The sequence below is a fragment of the Carcharodon carcharias genome, chromosome 35, assembly GCF_017639515.1.
Source record: "Carcharodon carcharias isolate sCarCar2 chromosome 35, sCarCar2.pri, whole genome shotgun sequence".
Lineage (NCBI taxonomy): Eukaryota > Metazoa > Chordata > Chondrichthyes > Lamniformes > Lamnidae > Carcharodon > Carcharodon carcharias.
The window spans coordinates 7,851,859-7,875,061 of record NC_054501.1 but is presented as its reverse complement, the minus strand read 5'-3'; the positions used below and the strand labels follow the sequence as shown (position 1 = coordinate 7,875,061).

At 61.2% G+C, this 23,203-nt stretch overlaps 1 protein-coding gene across 3 annotated transcripts in view; it reads left to right on the top strand.

Annotated features, from left to right (window-relative positions):
* kdm5c (lysine (K)-specific demethylase 5C) overlaps positions 1–23,203 on the top strand; it is a 159,598-nt gene that overhangs the window by 93,860 nt on the left and 42,535 nt on the right. For 2 of the 3 annotated variants that reach the window (XM_041179589.1, XM_041179588.1), the window contains exons 4-10: positions 4,369–4,539; positions 13,097–13,231; positions 14,826–14,949; positions 16,338–16,513; positions 18,815–18,973; positions 20,600–20,719; positions 22,342–22,500. In XM_041179589.1, coding sequence (XP_041035523.1) covers positions 4,369–4,539; positions 13,097–13,231; positions 14,826–14,949; positions 16,338–16,513; positions 18,815–18,973; positions 20,600–20,719; positions 22,342–22,500 — 1,044 coding nt within the window. The remainder of the gene's footprint in view (positions 1–4,368; positions 4,540–13,096; positions 13,232–14,825; positions 14,950–16,337; positions 16,514–18,814; positions 18,974–20,599; positions 20,720–22,341; positions 22,501–23,203) is intronic. The other variant, XM_041179590.1, reaches the window with a different exon arrangement.

Below are 23,203 nucleotides of genomic sequence, written 5' to 3'. Positions count from 1 at the left end.
ACAGAGTAAAGCTCCCTCTACACCATCCCCATCAAACACTCCCAGGACAGGTACAGCATGGGGTTATATACAGAGTAAAGCTCCCTCTACACTGTCCCCATCAAACACTCCCAGGACAGGTACAGCATGGGGTTAGATACAGAGTAAAGCTCCCTCTACACTGTCCCCATCAAACACTCCCAGGACAGGTACAGCACGGTGTTAGATACAGAGTAAAGCTCCCTCTACACCGTCCCCATCAAACAGTCCCAGGACAGGTACAGCACGGGGTTAGATACAGAGTAAAGCTCCCTCTACACTGTCCCCATCAAACACTCCCAGGACAGGTACAGCACGGGGTTAGATACAGAGTAAAGCTCCCTCTACACTGAGCCCCATCACTGTGGTTTCGCTGAGGAACTCGCTGTGTAACTGGTTTTCCTAACCCTCTGAAGCACTGTCAGGTGATGTCACAGGGCAGGTGCTTACCTCTTGGCCTTCCTGAATGCTGCTGTAAAATGAGCCATGAGGTGGTGCAGCCAGGGTGTCCTGGGGATGGCCCTCCCTCTGCTTCCCACTGTCACCCGCCTTCCCCCACCCATGGCAAGGGAGCAGCCTTTTGTATTTGTGAAGTTGGTTGCTAACTGTGCTGGCTATGTTGCTATCTGTGATACCCACAGTAAGGTGGCGGGAAAGAGAGCGACTAGGGGTTGCCTCTTCCTGATTGCATGCTCGAGATTGAGCTTGAGATTACGAGAGCACCAGTGTGTGCGAGTGAGTGCTTGTGTGAGGCTGTGTTGAAGTGTTTGTGAGTGTGTGTTTTTGTGTCAATGTGTGCATAAGAGTGCGAATGTGTGTGTGTGTGTGTATGTGTTTGTCAGTGTGTGTGTAAGTGTTTGAGTGTGTGTGTGTGAGTGTTTGAGTGTGTGTGTGAGTGTTTGAGTGTGTGTGTGTAAGAGTGTTTGAGTGTGTGTGTGTAAGAGTGTTTGTGTGTGTGTAAGTGTTTGAGTGTGTGTGTGTAAGTGTTTGAGTGTGTGTGTGTAAGTGTTTGAGTGTGTGTGTGTAAGTGTTTGAGTGTGTGTGTGTAAGTGTTTGAGTGTGTGTGTAAGTGTTTGAGTGTGTGTGTAAGTGTTTGAGTGTGTGTGTGTAAGTGTGTGTGTGTGTGTGTAAGTGTTTGAGTGTGTGTGTGTAAGAGTGTTTGTGTGTGTGTGTGTGTTTGAGTGTGTGTGTGTGTTTGAGTGTGTGTGTGTGTGTTGAGTGTGTGTGTGTGTGTTTGAGTGTGTGCGTGTGTAAGAGTGAGTGTGTGTGTTTGAGTGTGTGTGTAAGTGTGTGAGTGAAACTGTGTGTGTAAGTGTGTGTGTGTGTGTGTGTAAGTGTGTGTGTGTGTAAGTGTGTGTGTGTGTGTAAGTGTGTGTGTGTGTAAGTGTGTGTGTGTGTAAGAGTGTGTGTGTGTGTAAGAGTGTGTGTGTGTGTAAGAGTGTGTGTGTGTGTGAGTGTCTGTGTCTGTGAGTGTGTGTGTGTCTGTGTGTGTGTGTCTTTGTGTGAGTGTGAGTAAGAATGTGTCTGTGAGTGTGTGTAAGAGTGTGTGTGTGTGTAAGAGTGTCTGTGTCTGTGAGTGTGTGTGTGTCTGTGTGTGTGTGTCTTTGTGTGAGTGTGAGTAAGAATGTGTCTGTGAGTGTGTGTAAGAGTGTTTGTGTGAGTAAGAGTATGTGTCTGTGAGAGTGTGTAGGAGTGTGTGCGTAGGAGTGTGTGTCAGAGTTTGTGTGTTTGCGAGTGTTTGAGTGCATCTGTATGAGAGTGTGTTTGTGTGAGAGAGCGTTTGAGTGTGTCTGTTTGAGTGTGTGTGTGAGATTGAGAGACATAATGCGTAAGAGTGAGTGTGTGTGTGTGTGTGTGTGTAAAGCTCCCTGCGCACCACCGTCCCTCCGTTGTCCCTCTCTGGCCTGCAGGCAGTTTCGTTGTCCCAGAGAAATTCGGCCCCCAGCAGTTTCCATGCCTGTCCGCCTTGTTTGGGAGGGAGGGGAGAGCGGGAGAAGCTATAAAATCCAACCCCCCACCCCGCCGCTGGTGCATAACTTAAATTGCACTTGCCCCACCAACACACTACATGTCCAGAAGGTTAAAAGTCTGTAATGTGGTGAGGAGGGACCCAGGAGCGTTCCCATCACAGCCAATGTAGGGGGGGCCTTGTAATCCCAGCCACAGGACTGAGCTGCACATGTTCCTCTCTAGGGCTCAAAGCACAAGAGGGGGCAGCAGGCGAATCCACCATTGAGCCACCAGAGGTAGTCCCCAGTAAGGCAAAGACAGGGGCAAAAGGATCCAGTCAGGCCACTGATTCCTGGGGTGGCAGGATTGTCGTATGAGGAGAGATTGGGCCGAGTAGGCCCTGGAGTATAGGAGAGCGAGAGGGGGATCTCACTGAACCGTATAAAATTCTGACAGGGATGGGCAGACCGGATGCAGGGATGAAGTTTCCTCTGGGCTGTGGGAGGGGGTCTAGAACAAGGGGTCACAGTCTAAGGATACAGGATAGACCATTTAGGACTGAGATGACGAGAAGCTTCTTCACTCAGAGGGTGGTAAACCTGTGGAATTCTCTACCACAGGAGGCTGTGGAGGCCAAGTCACTAAATATATTTAAGAAGGACAGAAACAGCAATAAAAATCCCTGGAAAAACTCAGCAGGTCTGGCAGCATCTGCTGAGAGGGACACAGTTAACATTACGAGTCCGGGTGACTCGTCAACAGAACTAAGGAAAAATAGAAGGTGAAATATAAGATAGGGGTGGGGGATGAGGGGGAGACAGGTAGAGCTGGATCGAGGGCCAGTGATAGGTGGAGATAACCAAAAGATGTCACAGACAAAAGGACAAAGAGGTGTTGAAGGTGGTGATATTATCTGAGGAATGTGCTAATTAAGGGTAGAAAACAGGACGAGCAAGATACAGATAGACCTGGTGGGGGTGGGGTGAAGGTACAGATAGACCTAGCGGGGGTGGGGTGAAGGTACAGATAGACCTAGCAGGGGTGGGGTGGGGGGAAGGTACAGATAGCCCTAGTGGGTGTGGGGTGGGGGGAAGGTACAGATAGCTCTAGTGGGGGTGGGGGTGGGGGGAAGGTACAGATAGACCATTCTTCAGCTAATATCACCACCTTTGTCCTTTTGTCTGTGACATCTTTTGGTTATCTCCACCTATCACTGGCCCTCGATCCAGCTCTACCTGTCCCACCCCCACTTAAACCAGCTTATATTTCACCTCTCTTCTATTTTTCCTTAGTTCTGTTGAAGAGTCACACGGACTCGAAGCGTGAACTGTGTCCCTCTCCGCCGATGCTGTCAGACCTGCTGAGTTTCTCCAGCTATTTTTATTTCTGTTTTTGTTTTGGATTTCCAGCCTCCGCGGCTTTTTTCTGCTTTTATTATAGTCAAGAAGGAAATAGATTCCTGGACTCCCAAATCTCCAAGGGGGTACGAGGAGAGAGCGGGAGTACGGGGTTGAGATAGAGGATCGGCCATGATCACGTTGAACGACGCAGCAGACTCGAAGGGCTGAATGGCCTACTCCTGCTCCCGGTTTCTCTGTTTCTAAGTCAACCCCCCTCCCCTGCAATCCAAAATCACCTTACATGATGGCCCTCCCCTGGTCCAGGGCTGAACAATCGCAGGCACGGTCCTCTTATTGGACAGAGTTGTGGGGGAGCAGGATCTAGTCAGGAGCTGCTCCTCCAGTGCCACATTCTCGCTCTCTCTCTCTCTCTCTTTCTTGCTGGTGCCTCTGCCAGAGAGACGACCTGCGATTGGATTCCTGGCCGCTCGCCCTGCACCGAGTTTCTCGTTCCGGTCACATTTCTCCTCTCCTCCACCCCCCACCCACCCCACCCCCCCCCCCCCCAACCAGCGTGGAGAGCAAGTTTGCAAATTCCTGCATCTGGTTTGCAATTTAAACCTTTTTAGGTCCCAAGGAGCCCCTGGAAACAAAAAAAAAAGCCCCCCCCCACAAAAATCCCTCGAGGGAAAAACCTCACAAAAAAACAAAAAGAACCCTGTGGAAAGAAACGCTATCTTGGCACCCTGTCCCGTGTGGGCCATAAGACATAGGGAGCAGAAACTAGGCCATTCGGCCCATCGAGTCTGCTCCGCCGTTCAATCACGGCTGATGAGTTTCTCCACCCCGTTCTCCCCGTAACCTTTGACCCCCCCCCCCCCCCCCCCCCCCACCGTCACCGATCGAGAACCTATCTATCTGGGTCTTAAATACACTCGATGACCCGGCCTCCACAGCCTTCTGTGGCAATGAATCCCATCGACTCACCGCTCTCAGGCTCAAGAGGTATCCCGGCCCGGCGCTCCCGCTTTGCTCACCCGCTCTTGTGTTGCGTTTTCAGATCGTCATCGAGGAGGGCGGCTACGAAGCCATCTGTCGAGACAGGCGGTGGTCACGCGTGGCTCAGCGACTGGGCTACCCACCAGGCAAAGGGATCGGCTCTCTGCTCCGCTCGCACTACGAGAGGGTCATCTACCCTTTCGACACCTTCCAGTCCGGAGCCAGCTTAGCGGTAAGGGCGGGGGGGGGGGGGGGTGCGGCGCGGCCATCTGGCTGCAGATCGGCAGCACGCGCTCGGTGGAGATGACCCCCGGGGGAGGGGAGGGGAGGGGAGGTGAAGAGTCGGTGCCCGCTGTTGAGGAGGGCCGATGACGCAGGCCCATCCTTAGCAACTCCGTGCCTCTTGGGTTCTGATTTCGGAACGCACGTTGACTGACAAATAGTTTAAAGCGCTCATCCCCGTCTTCAAATCCCTCGCCTCCTCCTCCCTACCTCTGACCTCCTGGGGCTCGTCCAGTCTGGCCTCTTATGCATCACTCCCATTTCCACCATTGGCGGCTGTGCCTTCAGCTGCCTGGGACCCAAACTCGGAGATTCCCTCGCTAAACCTCTCCCTCTCTGTCTGTCTCTTTGTGCCTCTCTCTCTCTCTATTCCTCTCTCTCTCTCTCTCTCTCTCACCCTCTCTGTTTATCTCTGTCTTGCTCACTCTATCTCCCACTCTCTCTCCCTCTCTCGCTCTCTCCCCCTCTCTCGCTCTCTCCCCCTCTCTCGCGCTCTCCCCCCTCTCGCGCTCTCCCCCCTCTCGCGCTCTCCCCCTCTCGTCGCACTCTCCCCCCCTCTCGCGCTCTCTCCCCCTCTCGCGCACTCTCCCCCTCTCGCGCACTCTCCCCCCCTCTCGCGCTCTCCCCCCCTCTCGCGCACTCCCCCCTCCTCGCGCTCTCCCCCCCTCTCGCGCTCTCCTCCCCCCTCTCGCGCTCTCCCCCCCTCTCGCGCTCTCCCCCCCTCTCGCGCTCTCCCCCCCTCTCGCGCTCTCCCCCCCTCTCGCGCTCTCCCCCTCTCTCGCGCTCTCCCCCTCTCTCGCGCTCTCCCCCTCTCTCGCGCTCTCCCCCTCTCTCGCGCTCTCCCCCTCTCTCGCGCTCTCCCCCTCTCTCGCGCTCTCCCCCCTCTCGCGCTCTCCCCCCCTCGCGCTCTCCCCCCCTCTCGCGCTCTCCCCCTCTCTCGCGCTCTCCCCCTCTCTCGCGCTCTCCCCCTCTCTCGCGCTCTCCCCCCCCTCTCGCGCTCTCCCCCCCCTCTCGCGCTCTCCCCCCCTCTCGCGCTCTCCCCCCCTCTCGCGCTCTCCCCCTCTCTCGCGCTCTCCCCCTCTCTCGCGCTCTCCCCCCCTCGCGCTCTCCCTCGCGCTCTCCCTCGCGCTCTCCCTCGCGCTCTCCCTCGCGCTCTCCCTCGCGCTCTCTCTCGCGCTCTCTCTTGCGCTCTCTCTTGCGCTCTCTCTTGCGCTCTCTCTCGCGCTCTCTCTCGCGCTCTCTCTTGCGCTCTCTCTCGCGCTCTCTCTTGCGCTCTCTCTTGCGCTCTCTCTTGCGCTCTCTCTCGCGCTCTCTCTCGCGCTCTCTCTCGCGCTCTCTCTCGCGCTTTCTCTCGCGCTCTCTCTCGCTCTCTCTCTCTCCACCTCTTGCTCTCTCTTGCCGCCCCACCCACCCCCATCCATCCATTTGGAATTGAAAGTTAGTTTCGGCCTATCATCGATTGGCATAAAAACCCACCTGCTTTGCCGATGTCCCTGTCGGGAGGGAAACCTGCTGTCCTTACCCGGTCTGGCCTACATGTGACTCCAGACCCCACAGCCATGAGGTCGACACTTAACTGCTCCTCTGAAATGGCCCTAGCGAGACACTCAGTTCGAGAGGCAATTAGGGGTGGCAACAAAATGCCGGTCCCACCGGCGACGCCCATGTCCCGTGAACAAATACTTGTTAAAAATTTAGTGATGGTTGAGGGATAAAAATTGTCCAGGTCACCAGGGAGACTCCCTCCTCCCCACGCCCGTCCTCTTCCAACAGTGACCTTGGGACCCACCCGAGATGGGCAAACGTGGTTGTCTTACAGCCAAAGGCTTTGCCCTCTAACAGTGCAGCACGCCCCCCCACCCCGGGTACTGGATGAAGGGGCTCAGGTGTCTGGAGTGGGTGTCAATCCTCCTGCCTGTTCTCTGGCCGCGTTGGTGCACTAACTGTGTCTGACTGGTGAGAACCTCTCGCTGCGGCCAGCGAGAGAGAGCTCTTCAGACTCATGCCCTCCACCTGGCGTTGAAGGGATGGGCGCGGAGGTTCAGAACCATCATGCTCTGCCAGTCTCGAGGGGCATTGGCCTGGCGCTTCATTGGGTGGACTGTTCGTAGCCGTGCCTGGGCGATAGAGATGGGGCTGGAAGGTAACACGGGGCTGATGTTGACATCCTTGCTTCATGCCTGTGAGTGTGACTTTGTTCTCTCTCCGTCTCTCTCTCTCCGTCTCTCTCTCTCCGTCTCTCTCTCTCTCTCCGTCTCTCTCTCTCTCTCCGTCTCTCTCTTTCTCTCCGTCTCTCTCTCTCTCCGTCTCTCTCTCCGTCTCTCTCTCTCTGTCCCTCTCTCTCCGTCTCTCTGTCTCTCTCCGTCTCTCTGTCTCCCTCCCCTTCTGTCTGTCTCCCCCCCTTCTGTCTGTCTCCCCCCCTTCTGTCTGTCTCCCCCCCCTTCTGTCTGTCTCCCCCCCCTTCTGTCTGTCTCCCCCCCCTTCTGTCTGTCTCCCCCCCCTTCTGTCTGTCTCCCCCCCCTTCTGTCTGTCTCCCCCCCCTTCTGTCTGTCTCCCCCCCCTTCTGTCTGTCTTCCCCCCCCCTTCTGTCTGTCTCCCCCCCCCTTCTGTCTGTCTCCCCCCCCTTCTGTCTGTCTCCCCCCCCTTCTGTCTGTCTCCCCCCCTTCTGTCTGTCTCCCCCCCCTTCTGTCTGTCTCCCCCCCCTTCTGTCTGTCTCCCCCCCCTTCTGTCTGTCTCCCCCCCCTTCTGTCTGTCTCCCCCCCCTTCTGTCTGTCTCCCCCCCCTTCTGTCTGTCTCCCCCCCCTTCTGTCTGTCTCCCCCCCCTTCTGTCTGTCTCCCCCCCCTTCTGTCTGTCTCCCCCCCCTTCTGTCCGTCTCCCCCCCCTTCTGTCCGTCTCCCCCCCCTTCTGTCCGTCTCCCCCCCCTCCTGTCCGTCTCCCCCCCCTTCTGTCCGTCTCCCCCCCCTTCTGTCCGTCTCCCCCCCCTTCTGTCCGTCTCCCCCCCCTTCTGTCCGTCTCCCCCCCCTTCTGTCCGTCTCCCCCCCTTCTGTCCGTCTCCCCCCCTTCTGTCCGTCTCCCCCCCCTTCTGTCCGTCTCCCCCCCCTTCTGTCCGTCTCCCCCCCCTTCTGTCCGTCTCCCCCCCCTTCTGTCCGTCTCCCCCCCCTTCTGTCCGTCTCCCCCCCCTTCTGTCGTCTCCCCCCCCCTTCTGTCTGTCTCCCCCCCCTTCTGTCTGTCTCCCCCCCCTTCTGTCTGTCTCCCCCCCCTTCTGTCTGTCTCCCCCCCCCTTCTGTCTGTCTCCCCCCCCTTCTGTCTGTCTCCCCCCCCTTCTGTCTGTCTCCCCCCCCTTCTGTCTGTCTCCCCCCCCTTCTGCCTGTCTCCCCCCCCTTCCGCCTGTCTCTCCCCCCCTTCTGCCTGTCTCTCCCCCCCTTCTGCCTGTCTCTCCCCCCCTTCTGCCTGTCTCTCCCCCCCCTTCCGCCTGTCTCTCCCCCCCCTTCCGCCTGTCTCTCCCCCCCTTCTGCCTGTCTCTCCCCCCCCTTCTGTCCGTCTCCCCCCCCCTCTGTCCGGTCTCCCCCCCCTTCTGTCCGTCTCCCCCCCTTCTGTCCGTCTCCCCCCCCTTCTGTCCGTCTCCCCCCCCTTCTGTCCGTCTCCCCCCCCTTCCTGTCCGTCTCCCCCCCTTCCTGTCCGTCTCCCCCCCCTTCTGTCCGTCTCCCCCCCCTTCTGTCCGTCTCCCCCCCCTTCTGTCCGTCTCTCCCCCCCTTCTGTCCGTCTCCCCCCCCTTCTGTCCTGTCTCCCCCCCCTTCTGTCCGTCTCCCCCCCCTTCTGTCCGTCTCCCCCCCCTTCTGTCTGTCTCCCCCCCCTTCTGTCTGTCTCCCCCCCCTTCTGTCTGTCTCCCCCCCCTTCTGTCTGTCTCCCCCCCCTTCTGTCTGTCTCCCCCCCCTTCTGTCTGTCTCCCCCCCCTTCTGTCTGTCTCCCCCCCCTTCTGTCTGTCTCCCCCCCCTTCTGTCTGTCTCCCCCCCCTTCTGTCTGTCTCCCCCCCCTTCTGTCTGTCTCCCCCCCCCTTCTGTCTGTCTCCCCCCCCTTCTGTCTGTCTCCCCCCCCTTCTGTCTGTCTCCCCCCCCCTTCTGTCTGTCTCCCCCCCCTTCTGTCTGTCTCCCCCCCCTTCTGTCTGTCTCCCCCCCCTTCTGTCTGTCTCCCCCCCCTTCTGTCTGTCTCCCCCCCCTTCTGTCTGTCTCCCCCCCCTTCTGTCTGTCTCCCCCCCCCTTCTGTCTGTCTCCCCCCCCTTCTGTCTGTCTCCCCCCCCTTCTGTCTGTCTCCCCCCCCTTCTGTCTGTCTCCCCCCCCTTCTGTCTGTCTCCCCCCCCTTCTGTCTGTCTCCCCCCCCTTCTGTCTGTCTCCCCCCCCTTCTGTCTGTCTCCCCCCCCTTCTGTCTGTCTCCCCCCCCTTCTGTCTGTCTCCCCCCCCTTCTGTCTGTCTCCCCCCCCCTTCTGTCTGTCTCCCCCCCCTTCTGTCTGTCTCCCCCCCCCTTCTGTCTGTCTCCCCCCCCTTCTGTCTGTCTCCCCCCCCTTCTGTCTGTCTCCCCCCCCCTTCTGTCTGTCTCCCCCCCCTTCTGTCTGTCTCCCCCCCCTTCTGTCTGTCTCCCCCCCCTTCTGTCTGTCTCCCCCCCCTTCTGTCTGTCTCCCCCCCCTTCTGTCTGTCTCCCCCCCCTTCTGTCTGTCTCCCCCCCCCTTCTGTCTGTCTCCCCCCCCTTCTGTCTGTCTCCCCCCCCTTCTGTCTGTCTCCCCCCCCTTCTGTCTGTCTCCCCCCCCTTCTGTCTGTCTCCCCCCCCTTCTGTCTGTCTCCCCCCCCTTCTGTCTGTCTCCCCCCCCTTCTGTCTGTCTCCCCCCCCTTCTGTCTGTCTCCCCCCCCCTTCTGTCTGTCTCCCCCCCCTTCTGTCTGTCTCCCCCCCCTTCTGTCTGTCTCCCCCCCCCTTCTGTCTGTCTCCCCCCCCTTCTGTCTGTCTCCCCCCCCTTCTGTCTGTCTCCCCCCCTTCTGTCTGTCTCCCCCCCCTTCTGTCTGTCTCCCCCCCCTTCTGTCTGTCTCCCCCCCTTCTGTCTGTCTCCCCCCCTTCTGTCTGTCTCCCCCCCCTTCTGTCTGTCTCCCCCCCTTCTGTCTGTCTCCCCCCCTTCTGTCTGTCTCCCCCCCTTCTGTCTGTCTCCCCCCCTTCTGTCTGTCTCCCCCCCCTTCTGTCTGTCTCCCCCCCTTCTGTCTGTCTCCCCCCCCTTCTGTCTGTCTCCCCCCCTTCTGTCTGTCTCCCCCCCCTTCTGTCTGTCTCCCCCCCTTCTGTCTGTCTCCCCCCCCTTCTGTCTGTCTCCCCCCCCTTCTGTCTGTCTCCCCCCCTTCTGTCTGTCTCCCCCCCTTCTGTCTGTCTCCCCCCCTTCTGTCTGTCTCCCCCCCCTTCTGTCTGTCTCCCCCCCCTTCTGTCTGTCTCCCCCCCTTCTGTCTGTCTCCCCCCCTTCTGTCTGTCTCCCCCCCTTCTGTCTGTCTCCCCCCCTTCTGTCTGTCTCCCCCCCTTCTGTCTGTCTCCCCCCCTTCTGTCTGTCTCCCCCCCTTCTGTCTGTCTCCCCCCCTTCTGTCTGTCTCCCCCCCTTCTGTCTGTCTCCCCCCCTTCTGTCTGTCTCCCCCCTTCTGTCTGTCTCCCCCCCTTCTGTCTGTCTCCCCCCCTTCTGTCTGTCTCCCGCCCTTCTGTCTGTCTCCCGCCCTTCTGTCTGTCTCCCGCCCTTCTGTCTGTCTCCCGCCCTTCTGTCTGTCTCCCGCCCTTCTGTCTGTCTCCCGCCCTTCTGTCTGTCTCCCGCCCTTCTGTCTGTCTCCCCCCCTTCTGTCTGTCTCCCCCCCTTCTGTCTGTCTCCCCCCCTTCTGTCTGTCTCCCCCCCTTCTGTCTGTCTCCCCCCCTTCTGTCTGTCTCCCCCCCTTCTGTCTGTCTCCCCCCCTTCTGTCTGTCTCCCCCCCTTCTGTCTGTCTCCCCCCCTTCTGTCTGTCTCCCCCCCTTCTGTCTGTCTCCCCCCCTTCTGTCTGTCTCCCCCCCCTTCTGTCTGTCTCCCCCCCTTCTGTCTGTCTCCCCCCTTCTGTCTGTCTCCCCCCCTTCTGTCTGTCTCCCCCCCTTCTGTCTGTCTCCCCCCCTTCTGTCTGTCTCCCCCCCTTCTGTCTGTCTCCCCCCCTTCTGTCTGTCTCCCCCCCTTCTGTCTGTCTCCCCCCCTTCTGTCTGTCTCCCCCCCTTCTGTCTGTCTCCCCCCCCTTCTGTCTGTCTCCCCCCCTTCTGTCTGTCTCCCCCCCCGTCTGTCTGTCTCCCCCCCCCGTCTGTCTGTCTCCCCCCCCGTCTGCCTGTCTCCCCCCCCGTCTGCCTGTCTCCCCCCCCCGTCTGCCTGTCTCCCCCCCCGTCTGTCTGTCTCCCCCCCCTTATGTCTGTCTCCCCCCCTTCTGTCTCCGCCCCCCCCTCTGTCTGTCTCCCCCCCTTCTGTCTGTCTCCCCCCCTTCTGTCTGTCTCCCCCCCTTCTGTCTGTCTCCCCCCCTTCTGTCTGTCTCCCCCCCTTCTGTCTGTCTCCCCCCCTTCTGTCTGTCTCCCCCCCTTCTGTCTGTCTCCCCCCCTTCTGTCTGTCTCCCCCCCTTCTGTCTGTCTCCCCCCCTTCTGTCTGTCTCCCCCCCTTCTGTCTGTCTCCCCCCCTTCTGTCTGTCTCCCCCCCTTCTGTCTGTCTCCCCCCCTTCTGTCTGTCTCCCCCCCTTCTGTCTGTCTCCCCCCCTTCTGTCTGTCTCCTCCCCCTTCTGTCTGTCTCCCCCCTTCTGTCTGTCTCCCCCCTTCTGTCTGTCTCCCCCCCTTCTGTCTGTCTCCCCCCCTTCTGTCTGTCTCCCCCCCTTCTGTCTGTCTCCCCCCCTTCTGTCTGTCTCCCGCCCTTCTGTCTGTCTCCCGCCCTTCTGTCTGTCTCCCGCCCTTCTGTCTGTCTCCCCGCCCTCTCTGTCTGTCTCCCCCCTTCTGTCTGTCTGCCCCCCTCTCTGTCTGTCTGCCCCCCTCTCTGTCTGTCTGCCCCCCTCTCTGTCTGTCTGCCCCCCTCTCTGTCTGTCTGCCCCCCTTCTGTCTGTCTGCCCCCCTTCTGTCTGTCTGCCCCCCTTCTGTCTGTCTGCCCCCCTTCTGTCTGTCTGCCCCCCTTCTGTCTGTCTGCCCCCCTTCTGTCTGTCTCCCCCCCTTCTGTCTGTCTCCCCCCCTTCTGTCTGTCTCCCCCCCTTCTGTCTGTCTCCCCCCCTTCTGTCTGTCTCCCCCCCTTCTGTCTGTCTCCCCCCCTTCTGTCTGTCTCCCCCCCTTCTGTCTGTCTCCCCCCCTTCTGTCTGTCTCCCCCCCTTCTGTCTGTCTCCCCCCCTTCTGTCTGTCTCCCCCCCTTCTGTCTGTCTCCCCCCCCTTCTGTCTGTCTCCCCCCCTTCTGTCTGTCTCCCCCCCTTCTGTCTGTCTCCCCCCCTTCTGTCTGTCTCCCCCCCTTCTGTCTGTCTCCCCCCCTTCTGTCTGTCTCCCCCCCTTCTGTCTGTCTCCCCCCCTTCTGTCTGTCTCCCCCCCTTCTGTCTGTCTCCCCCCCTTCTGTCTGTCTCCCCCCCTTCTGTCTGTCTCCCCCCCTTCTGTCTGTCTCCCCCCCTTCTGTCTGTCTCCCCCCCTTCTGTCTGTCTCCCCCCCTTCTGTCTGTCTCCCCCCCTTCTGTCTGTCTCCCCCCCTTCTGTCTGTCTCCCCCCCTTCTGTCTGTCTCCCCCCCTTCTGTCTGTCTCCCCCCCTTCTGTCTGTCTCCCCCCCTTCTGTCTGTCTCCCCCCCTTCTGTCTGTCTCCCCCCCTTCTGTCTGTCTCCCCCCCTTCTGTCTGTCTCCCCCCCTTCTGTCTGTCTCCCCCCCTTCTGTCTGTCTCCCCCCCTTCTGTCTGTCTCCCCCCCTTCTGTCTGTCTCCCCCCTTCTGTCTGTCTCCCCCCCTTCTGTCTGTCTCCCCCCCTTCTGTCTGTCTCCCCCCCTTCTGTCTGTCTCCCCCCCTTCTGTCTGTCTCCCCCCCTTCTGTCTGTCTCCCCCCCTTCTGTCTGTCTCCCCCCCTTCTGTCTGTCTCCCCCCCTTCTGTCTGTCTCCCCCCCTTCTGTCTGTCTGCCCCCCTTCTGTCTGTCTGCCCCCCTTCTGTCTGTCTGCCCCCCTTCTGTCTGTCTGCCCCCCTTCTGTCTGTCTGCCCCCCTTCTGTCTGTCTCCCCCCCCTTCTTTCTGTCTCCCCCCCCTTCTGTCTGTCTCCCCCCCCTTCTGTCTGTCTGCCCCCCCTTCTGTCTGTCTCCCCCCCCTTCTGTCTGTCTCCCCCCCCTTCTGTCTGTCTCCCCCCCCTTCTGTCTGTCTCCCCTCCCCATCTTCTGCTCTCCCCCTCCCCTTCTGTCTGCCTCTCCCCCTCCCCACTTCTGCCTCTCCCCCTCCCCACTTCTGCCTCTCCCCCCGCCCCCCCCCAAACTTCTGTCTCTGTCTCTCTATATATGCAGTGTCAGCCGGGACCACAGTTTGACAGTGAAGAGAAGGACCGGGAGTACAAACCCCACAGTATCCCACTACGCCAGTCCGTGCAGCCCTCCAAGATGAACAGCTACGGACGGAGAGCCAAACGTTTGCAAGCTGAGGTGAGTGGAGCCCGGTGTCTACGTATCACGCTGTGTCTTTGCAGATAACCCAGGGCCCATGCCATCTCCTGGTCTTTTTATTGTTTCTTGGGATATGAGCATCGCTGGCTAGGCCAGTACTCATTGTCCATCCCTAATTGCCCCCCCTTGAGGAGGTGGTGGGTGAGCTGCCGCCCTGAGCCGCTGCAGTCCCCGTGTGGTGTAGGTACACCCACCGCGCTGTTAGGAAGTGGAGCTTCCAGGATTTCGACCCAGCGCCCGTGAAGGAACGTCCGATCTATTTCCAAGTCGGGATGGTGTGTGTGTGGGGCTGGGAGGGGGAACTTGCAGGCGGTGGGTGTTCCCCGTGCGTCTGCTGCCCTCGTCCTTCTAGGCGGTAGAGGTCACGGGTCTGGAAGGGGCCTCGGTAACAAATGGCAGGGAGCTGAGGTGCTTCATGGAGGGGGACGAGGGGGAAGTTGGGAGTGCACATGATGAGAACCGGAGAGGTAGAATGGGGATTGAGAAGGCGAGTTGAGTGGCTGAGTCATAAGAGAAGGGAGGCTTTGCTAGAACTATAGAAAACACGAGTGGTTTTGCGTCACACGCAGCTTGCATGGTGGAATGGGATGAATAGCTGTTAAATTTGCTGAGGACCCAAAGGTGGGAAAGTGAGTTATGAAGAGGACACGAGGGGACACGGATGGGTTAAGAGAGTGGGCAAAAATTTAGCGGCCGGAGTGTAACGTGGGAAAATGTGAGGTTGTCCGCTTGGGTGGGAAGAATAGAGAAGCAGCAAGCTATCTAAACGCAGAGAGGGATCGCAGAACTCCTGAGGGGGGTGGTGGGGTAGGGGGCAGAGGGATCTGGGTGTCCTGGTGCATGAATCGCGGAAAGTCAGCACGCAGGTGCAGTGAGTGATCAGGAAGGCGAACGGGGAGCGGGAAACGGGGGACAGAGTATTAAAAAGTCGGGATGTCTCGCCATAGTCGGTGAGACCACCTCCAGAGCAGCGTGTACAGCTTTGGTCTCCTTATTTAAGAAAGGGCACGATTACAGTTCAGAGGAGGTTCACTCGGCTGATTCCCGGGACGAAGGGGGTTTGTCTTAACGGGGAAAGGTTGAGCAGGTTGGGGCCTCTACCCATTGGAGTTTAGAAGAATGAGAGATGATCTTATTGAGACATATCAGATTCTGAGGGGGGTGGTTTGACAGGGTGGATGCTGAGGGATGTTCTCTCTCCCCCACCACACCCCCCCACCCTCGGAGGGTCCGTGAGTCTTTGGAACTCTCTTCCCCAGAGAGCAGTGGAGGCAGGGTCACTGAATATATTTAAGGTAGAGAGAGGTAGATAGACTCTTGACAAACAAGGGAGTCAAAGGTTATCCAGGGGGCAAGGGAGTCACAGGTTATCCAGGGGGCAAGGGAGTCACAGGTTATCCAGGGGGCAAGGGAGTCACAGGTTATCCAGGGGGGGTTATCCTGTGGGGGAGTCCTCCAGGAAGCGGCAGGGGCAGCTGGAGAGGGAACTGCAGCTCGGCTCAGCGCCATCCCCGGGTCGGAATCTCTAGTCGGCCTCACGGTGTTCCCCTCCCCTTTTCCACTGTTTGCACAGACGGAGCCGACGGAAGCTGACATTGCCAAGAACCCCGAGCTCAAGAAGCTTCAGATATACGGAGCTGGCCCCAAAATGGTGGGACTGGGGCTGGTGGTAAAGGACCGAGCCAACAGGAAGCGAGGTGGGTACTTATTCAGAACCTGTACACTGACAAGGCAGCTGCTTGATGTCTCTTGTCTCTCTCTTTCCCTGTTTCTCTCTCTCTCTGGGTGTCTTTATCTGTATGTTTGCTTCCCAGACTCTGTCTGTCTGTGTCTCTCTCTCTCTCTCTCTCTCTCTCTCTCTCTCTGTGGGTGTCTTTATCTGTATGCTTCCCTCTCTCTCTCTCTCTCTCTGTCTGTCTCTCTCTCTGTCTGTCTCTCTCTCTGTCTGTCTCTCTCTCTGTCTGTCTCTCTCTCTGTCTGTCTCTCTCTCTGTCTGTCTCTCTCTCTGTCTGTCTCTCTCTCTGTCTGTCTCTCTCTCTGTCTGTCTCTCTCTCTCTCTGTCTGTCTCTCTCTCTCTCTCTCTCTTTCCCTGTTTTTCTCTCTCTCTCTCTCTCTGTGGGTGTCTTTATGCATCTGCCTCTCTGAGTCTCTCTCTCTCCCTGTCGTCTCTCTTTCTCTCTGGGTGTCGTTATCAGTGTGTCTGACTCTCTGCCACTCTCTTTCTCTCTGTCTCTGTCATGTCTGTCGTGTCTCTCTCTCTTTTTCTCTCTCTCACTTTCTTTCTCTCTCTCTGGGTGTCTTTATCTGTCTGTCTGCCTCTCTGACACTTTCTCTCTTTCTCTCTCTGTCTTTGCCGTGTCTGTCTCTCTCACTCTCTCTTTCTTTCTCTGTCTTTGTCGTGTCTGTCTGTATGTCTCTCTCTCTCTCTCTCTGGGCGTCTTTATCTGTGTGACTGCCTGTCTGACGCTCTCTCTCTCTCTCCCCCTGTCCGCCCCAGCCACCAGTTCTGTTTGTCTCCCTCCCCCTCCCCCCCTCTCTCTCTCCCTCTCTCTGTTGGTCCATCTCTTCCTCTGGCCCAGTTGGTCTGCTCCACTCCCCGTCTGTCTGGGTGACTCTGCCCCCGTCAGGAAATACCGTTCCGCTCCCTAACCCACAAATTTTTTCTTTTAGTCCTTTCATGGGCATGTGGGCATCACCTGCAAGCCCAGCATTTGTTGGCCATCCCTAACTGCCCCTGAACTGTCTTGCTGGGGCCATTTCAAGGGGGGGTGGGGGTGCAGTTAAGAGTCAACCACAGAGCTGTGGGGTCTGGAGTCACGTGTAGGCCAGACCGGGTAAGGACAGCAGATTTCCTTCCCTAAAGGGTCATGAGTGAACCAGATGGGGTTTTTACGACAATCGATGTTAGTTTCACAGTCCCTGTGACTGAAACTGGCTTCCGATTCCAGATTTTATTCATCGAATTTAAATTCCACCGGCAGCTGGGGTGCGGATTGAGCCTGTGCACCTCCGCCCCCCCCCCACCCCCCCCAGCTACGGAGGTCTTGCTCGCCTACATGCGCTCACCACTCCTTCTCGCCGACAGACAAGGACTGCCTGGACTGCCCCCCGACGCTGGTGGTGAAGGAGGAAATTGTGGGCGAGCCCAAAGTGGACTACGCCCTGGAGCCCTGTCCGCTGGTCAAGGAAGAGAGGAGCGTCGCTGACCCCTGCGGCAAGATGACCATGAGACTGCGCAAGGGGGCCGCCTCAGCTCCGTTTGTAAGTACCGTCCGCCGCTTCGAGCTCTTTCCCCCCATCCCCCCGGAGTCCCTGCCCTCGCCCAGGACCAACTGAGAGGTGCTGGTCTTCCCTCTCCTCGTTCGTCTTGGCGGGAGCTCGCGTTCCCCAGCGTGATGTAGGCGCTCTGCTTTGAAGTAGAGTTCGGAGTGACTCGGTGGTGGGGGGGGAGAACGGGAGCTGGGTGGGGGGAGGGGGTGCAGGGCACTCCGGGTACAAGCCCCGGGCCGGGCCGGGCTCGAGCACGAAGGAAAACCGAGGCCGACGCTCGCAGGTGCAGCGCTGAGGGAATGCAGCACTGTCGGAGGTTCAGTGCTGAGGGAGCGCCGCACTGTCGGAGGGTCAGTGCTGAGGGAGCGCCGCACTGTCGGAGGGTCAGTGCTGAGGGAGCACCGCACTGTCGGAGGGTCAGTGCTGAGGGAGCTCCACACTGTCAAAAGGTTAGTGCTGAGGGAGCGCCGCACTGTCGGAGGGTCAGTGCTGAGGGAGCTCCACACTGCTGCGTTTCCCACATTACAACACTGGCCACACAGCAAAACCTCTTCATTGGCTGCGAGGCTCAGTGAAAAGTCCAGTCAACACATAGATCACGATAGAGGTTGATAAGTCCCTGCCCATCTCCGGGGCCTGAAGATGAATCAGCAGGGCAAACGTGGCTTGGTGTACCTCTCCCTCAGACACCCACCTCCTTCATCTTCTCACACACACTCTGGCATGTGTGCCTTCCCTCACACACTCACACACGCTCGCTAGCACCCCGCCCTCCCTCGGCTGCTGGCCCCGCCCTCCGTCGGCTGCTGGCCCCGCCCTCCGTCGGCTGCTGGCCCCGCCCTCCGTCGGCTGCTGGCCCCGCCCTCCGTCGGCTGCTGGCCCCGCCCTCCGTCGGCTGCTGGCCCCGCCCTCCCTCGGCTGCTGGCCCCGCCCTCCCTCGGCTGCTGGCCCCGCCCTCCCTCGGCTGCTGGCCCCGCCCTCCCTCGGCTGCTGGCCCCGCCCTCCCTCGGCTGCTGGCCCCGCCCTCCCTCGGCTGCTGGCCCCGCCCTCCCTCGGCTGCTGGCCCCGCCCTCCCTCGGCTGCTGGCCCCGCCCTCCCTCGGCTGCTGGCCCCGCCCTCCCTCGGCTGCTGGCCCCGCCCTCCCTCGGCTGCTGGCCCCGCCCTCCCTCGGCTGCTGGCCCCGCCCTCCCTCGGCTGCTGGCCCCGCCCTCCCTCGGCTGCTGGCCCCGCCCTCCCTCGGCTGCTGGCCCCGCCCTCCCTCGGCTGCTGGCCCCGCCCTCCCCTCGGCTGCTGGCCCCGCCCTCCCTCGGCTGCTGGCCCCGCCCTCCCTCGGCTGCTGGCCCCGCCCTCCCTCGGCTGCTGGCCCCGCCCTCCCTCGGCTGCTGGCCCCGCCCTCCCCTCGGCTGCTGGCCCCGCCCTCCCCTCGGCTGCTGGCCCCGCCCTCCCCTCGGCTGCTGGCCCCGCCCTCCCCTCGGCTGCTGGCCCCGCCCTCCCCTCGGCTGCTGGCCCCGCCCTCCCCTCGGCTGCTGGCCCCGCCCTCCCCTCGGCTGCTGGCCCCGCCCTCCCCTCGGCTGCTGGCCCCGCCCTCCCTCCCTCGGCTGCTGGCCCCGCCCTCCCCTCGGCTGCTGGCCCCGCCCTCCCTCCCTCGGCCGCTAGCCCCGCCCGCCCTCCCTCGGCCGCTAGCCTCGCCCGCCCTCCCTCCCTCCCCCAGCCGCTGGCCCCTTCCCTCTGGCCCCGCCCTCCCCTCCCTCCGGCCCCGCCCTCCCCCTCCCTCCGGCCCCGCCCTCCCGCTCCCTCCGGCCCCGCCCTCCCCCTCCCTCCGGCCCCGCCCTCCCCCTCCCTCCGGCCCCGCCCTGCCCCCTCCCTCCGGCCCGGCCCTCCCTCCGGCCCGGCCCTCCCACCTCTCTCCGGCCCCGCCCTGCCCCTCTCCCTCCAGCCCCGCCCTCCCCCCCTCCGTCCCCGCCCCCGGCTGGCCCCGCCCTCCCCCAGCCGCTGGCCCCGCCCTCCCCCAGCCGCTGGCCCCGCCCTCCCCCAGCCGCTGGCACATGGTCGTACCCGCTCTCCCACTCTCCTCTTCTCCTCCATTTTTCATTCCCCCCACCTCTCCCTGGATCACCGTCATCTGCCAGCCTTGCACCCCGAATCAACCCCAGCACTGCACCCCACCCCCCCCCACCCCGCCCCGGGGCTTGGCTGACCGCTCACTCCTGCCCCCCTCCCCACCTGGAAGCTGAGCTCTGGGTTTTTTTTTTGCTGAGTGTTTTTTTTTTTGTTCCTCTTGCTGGTTTTCAGATGGAATCGTACGTCTGTATAATCTGCTCCCGTGGGGTGGAGGAGGAGAAGCTGGTTCTCTGTGAAGGCTGTGAGGACAGCTACCACACTTTCTGCCTCATCCCTCCGCTCCCAGAAATTCCCAGAGGAGACTGGAGGTGTCCCAAGTGTGTCGTTGAAGTAAGACCAGAGTTCCTCCTTTCAAATGGCAATATAAAGCGGAGGGTACAAACCGAGAGCAGGGGGGTAGCAGGGGAGGAGCGGCCTTGGTTGGGTGTGGGGAGGGGGGGTGGTTTTATGCGCATGAACCATTGAAGGTGGCAGGACAGGCGGAGAGAGCGGTTAATAAAGCATTCAGCATCCTGGGCCTTATTAACAGGAGATTCTGAAACACCAGTTCAGCAACAACTAGAGTACCTTTTTTTATTTCCCTTTCATTCATTTCAAACCGGGGGGCTCGCTAAGCGCCATTTGCAGAGGGGGAGGGGGCAGTTAAGAGTCGACCTGCCTCGCTGTGAGGCCGGGACTCACACGGAGGCCAGACCGGGTAAGGATGGCAGATTTCCCTCCCTAAAAGGAGGGGAGGGGGGTGTGCGTGAGTGAACCAGATGGGGTTTTTTTTTTTAACCACGACCGATGATAGTTTCCCGGTCACCCTCGCCGTGATTAGCCTTCAATTCCAGAGTTTATCAATCAAGTTTAAATTCCACCGGCAGCCTTGGTGGGAATTTGAATTATCAGTGGTGTTTCCGCTACACCACTATCTCCTGTCTGGTTCTGGGCGCCGCACTGTAGGATGTGGATGTGAAGGCTTTAGAGAGAGAGAGAGAGAGAGAGTGGAAAAGATTGACGAGGATGGTTCCGGGGATGAGGGGACTTCAGTTCCGTGGATGGATTGGAGAAGTTGGGACTGTTTCTCCTCGGAGAAGAGAGAAGGTCGAGAGGAGATTTGATGGAGGATGTTCAAAATCACGACGGGGGTGGGGGGTGCTGGGACAGAGCGGACAGAGGGGGAAACTGTTCCCATCGGCGGGAGGATCAAGAACCAGAGGGACGAGGATTGAAGGTGATCGGCCAAAGAAGCGAGGGAGACGCGAGGAGGAACTTTTTCACGCGGCGAGTGGTTAGGGTCTGGAACGCGCTGCCCGAGAGCGTCAGGGGTCAGTCGATTCTTGCGACAGCAGCTCGCCCAGTTCCCCCACCTCAAACACCGCCACCGTTACCCTGCACGTCCCCTCTCTCTCCCCCCCCCCCCCCCCCCCAACCCCTCAACCCTTCAGACCACGACCCAACTCCCTCCCGAAACGCCTCGATTGACCCTGCCTCTTCCCCCCCCCCGACCCCCCACCACCACAAACACACTCCCAGGCAGCGCGTTCCGGATCCGAACCGACCCACCGGCCCCTCCTCGCGGCCTCTTTAGCCAATCGCTTCGGGCGACCTCCGGAAAGTTGAGGGGGGGGTGGGGGAGGCGAGGGGGGGGCGGGGGGGGGGGGGGGGGTGTGTGGTGGTGGGGGGACGCCTAGGACTGCGAGGGGGTCGGGGGTGGGGGGGGGGTGGCTAAGGAGAATGGCGGGGAGAATCGGGGTGGTGGGGGGTGGGGGGGGGAAGGGGTTGAGCCGAGGCCTTGCCTTGCCCCCCCACCCCCCCCTCCCTCCCTCCCTGTTCGCTCATGGGGGTTTTTTTGTTGAGCGTAAAGGTTGTTTTTTTCCTGAGCTGACGGACGGTCCCCACCTTCGACCCCCCCCCCCCCCCCCCCCCCCCCCACCTACTAATGAGCCGTAAATCTGCCCCATTTTTAACCAGGAGTGCAAGAAACCGGCAGAGGCTTTTGGCTTTGAGCAGGCGACGAGGGAGTACACCCTGCAGAGCTTTGGGGAGATGGCGGACACTTTCAAATCGGACTACTTCAACATGCCCGTCCACGTGAGTGTGCGGCAAGCGCCGGCGTGCGGTGACCATAGCCCGCTGCGGTCCGGAGCGGGGGCACCGGAGATGACCGACCCCACCCCCCCCCCCCCCCCCCCCCCCCCTCCCCTCCCTCCTCCCTTCCTCCCTCACCCCCCGCACCCCCGATCGGGCAGAGCTCTGCTCCCCGGGACGCGAGAGCCGGGAGCGGCGCTGGCGCGTATCCCCCTCGGGCTGTTTGTTTGCGCGCCTCCCACATCCCCCTCCCCTGTCGCTGACTGCGCCGCGATATCTCCCCACCCCCACCCCCACCGTGCGCGGGGTCAGCCTGGCGGGAGGGGGGTGGGGGGGCACAGGGACCCTGCCGGGTCTCACCCGTCAACTCGGGCACTCTGAGATTTGCGGAGGGAGCCCCGGTGTTTGACTGAGCCGTGGACGCTCTGTTGCCGGGAGCTGAGAGTTTACGTTTTTCTCTCCATTTGAACCTCTCTTTCTGTCTCATGCTCCCTCCCCCTCCCTCCTCCCCCTCCTCTTCCTCACCCCCCTCCCACGACCCCCCTCCCCTCTCCCCTTCCTCTCCCCCTCCGCGCCCCTCTCTCTCTCTCTCTCTCTCTGTCCCTCCCTCTGCCTCTCTCTCGCTCTCTTTCTCCCTCTGCCTCTCTCTCACTCTCTCTCTCCCTCTGCCTCTCTCTCGCTCTCTCTCTCCCTCTGCCTCTCTCTCGCTCTCTCTCTCCCTCTGCCTCTCTCTCGCTCTCTCTCTCCCTCTGCCTCTCTCTCGCTCTCTCTCTCCCTCTGCCTCTCTCTCGCTCTCTCTCTCCCTCTGCCTCTCTCTCGCTCTCTCTCCCTCTGCCTCTCTCTCGCACTCCCCATGTCCCACCCCCTCTCTCTCCCCCCTGCCCCTCTCTCTCTCCTCCGCCTCTCTCTCTCTCTCCCTCCACCTCTGTCCCTCACCCCCTCCCCTCTCTCCCTCACCCTCTCCTCCACTTTCACCCTCACCCTCCCCCACTCCCTTGCTCTCTCACCACTGCCCCCTCTTGCTCAACCCACTCTCTCGCCTGTGCTACTCTCTCTCCCCCTGCCTCTCTCTCTCTCTCCCCTGTCTCTCTCTCTCTCCCCTGTCTGTCTGTCCCCCTCTCTCTCTGTCTCTCCCTCCCCCCCCGTCTCTTTCTCTCCACTGTCTGACTGCCTCTCTGTCTCTCCCCCTGCCTCTCTCTCTCTCTCTGTCTCTCCCCCCTGCCTCTCTCTCTCGGTCTCTCCCCCCTGCCTCTCTCTCTCTCTCTCCCCGCCGCCTCCCTTTCTCTCTCACTCTCTCTCTCCCTCCGCCTCTCTCGCTCTCTCTCTCCCTCTGCCTCTCTCGCTCTCTCTCTCTCCCCTCACCTCTCTCTCTCTGTCTCTCCCCCCTGCCTCTCTCTCTTTCTCTCCCCTGCCTCTCTCTCTCTCCCTCCACCTCTCTCTCCCCCTCCGCCTCTCTCTCTCTCTCTCCCCCTCCGCCTCTCTCTCCCTCCCCACACCCCACCCCCTCTCTCTCCCTCTCCCTCCCCGTCTCTCTCCCCCTCCGCCTCTCTCTCCCTCCCCTCACCTCACCCCCTCTCCCTCTCTCTCCCACCTGCCTCTCTCTCTCTCTCTCTCTCTCTCTGTAGATGGTGCCGACGGAGTTGGTGGAGAAGGAGTTCTGGCGATTAGTGAGCAGTATCGAGGAGGATGTTACAGTCGAGTACGGAGCCGACATCCACTCCAAGGAGTTTGGTAGCGGCTTCCCGAACAAGGCCGGCAAGAGGCAGCTGGCCCCAGAGGAGGAGGTTAGTGAGCGGGAGAACTTCACCAGTTACCGCGGGTCAGATTGCAGCCAGTCACAGGCTCCCCGCCTGAATTACAACCGGGGAGCTCATTTATCCCCATGTTCACGGCCCATTGTCCTGGCATAGGTGGCGTGGGGAGGAGCGAGTGGGCACCGGGGGGCGTGGGGAGGAGAGTGTGGGCACCGGGGGGCGTGGGGAGGAGGGTGTGGGCACCGGGGGGCGTGGGGAGGAGCCTGTGGGCACCGGGGGGGGCGTGGGGAGGAGGGTGTGGGCACCGGGGGGGGCGTGGGGAGGAGCCTGTGGGCACCGGGGGGCGTGGGGAGGAGCCTGTGGGCACCGGGGGGCGTGGGAGGAGGGTGTGGGCACCGGGAGGCGTGGGGAGGAGGGTGTGGGCACCGGGGGGCGTGGGGAGGGGTGTGTGGGCACCGGGGGGCGTGGGGAGGAGCCTGTGGGCACCGGGGGGGCGTGGGGAGGAGGGTGTGGGCACCGGGGGGGCGTGGGGAGGAGGGTGTGGGCACCGGGGGGCGTGGGGAGGAGGGTGTGGGCACCGGGGGGCGTGGGGAGGAGCCTGTGGGCACCGGGGGGGCGTGGGGAGGAGCCTGTGGGCACCGGGGGGCGTGGGAGGAGGGTGTGGGCACCGGGGGGGCGTGGGAGGAGCCTGTGGGCACCGGGGGGGCGTGGGGAGGAGCCTGTGGGCCTCCCT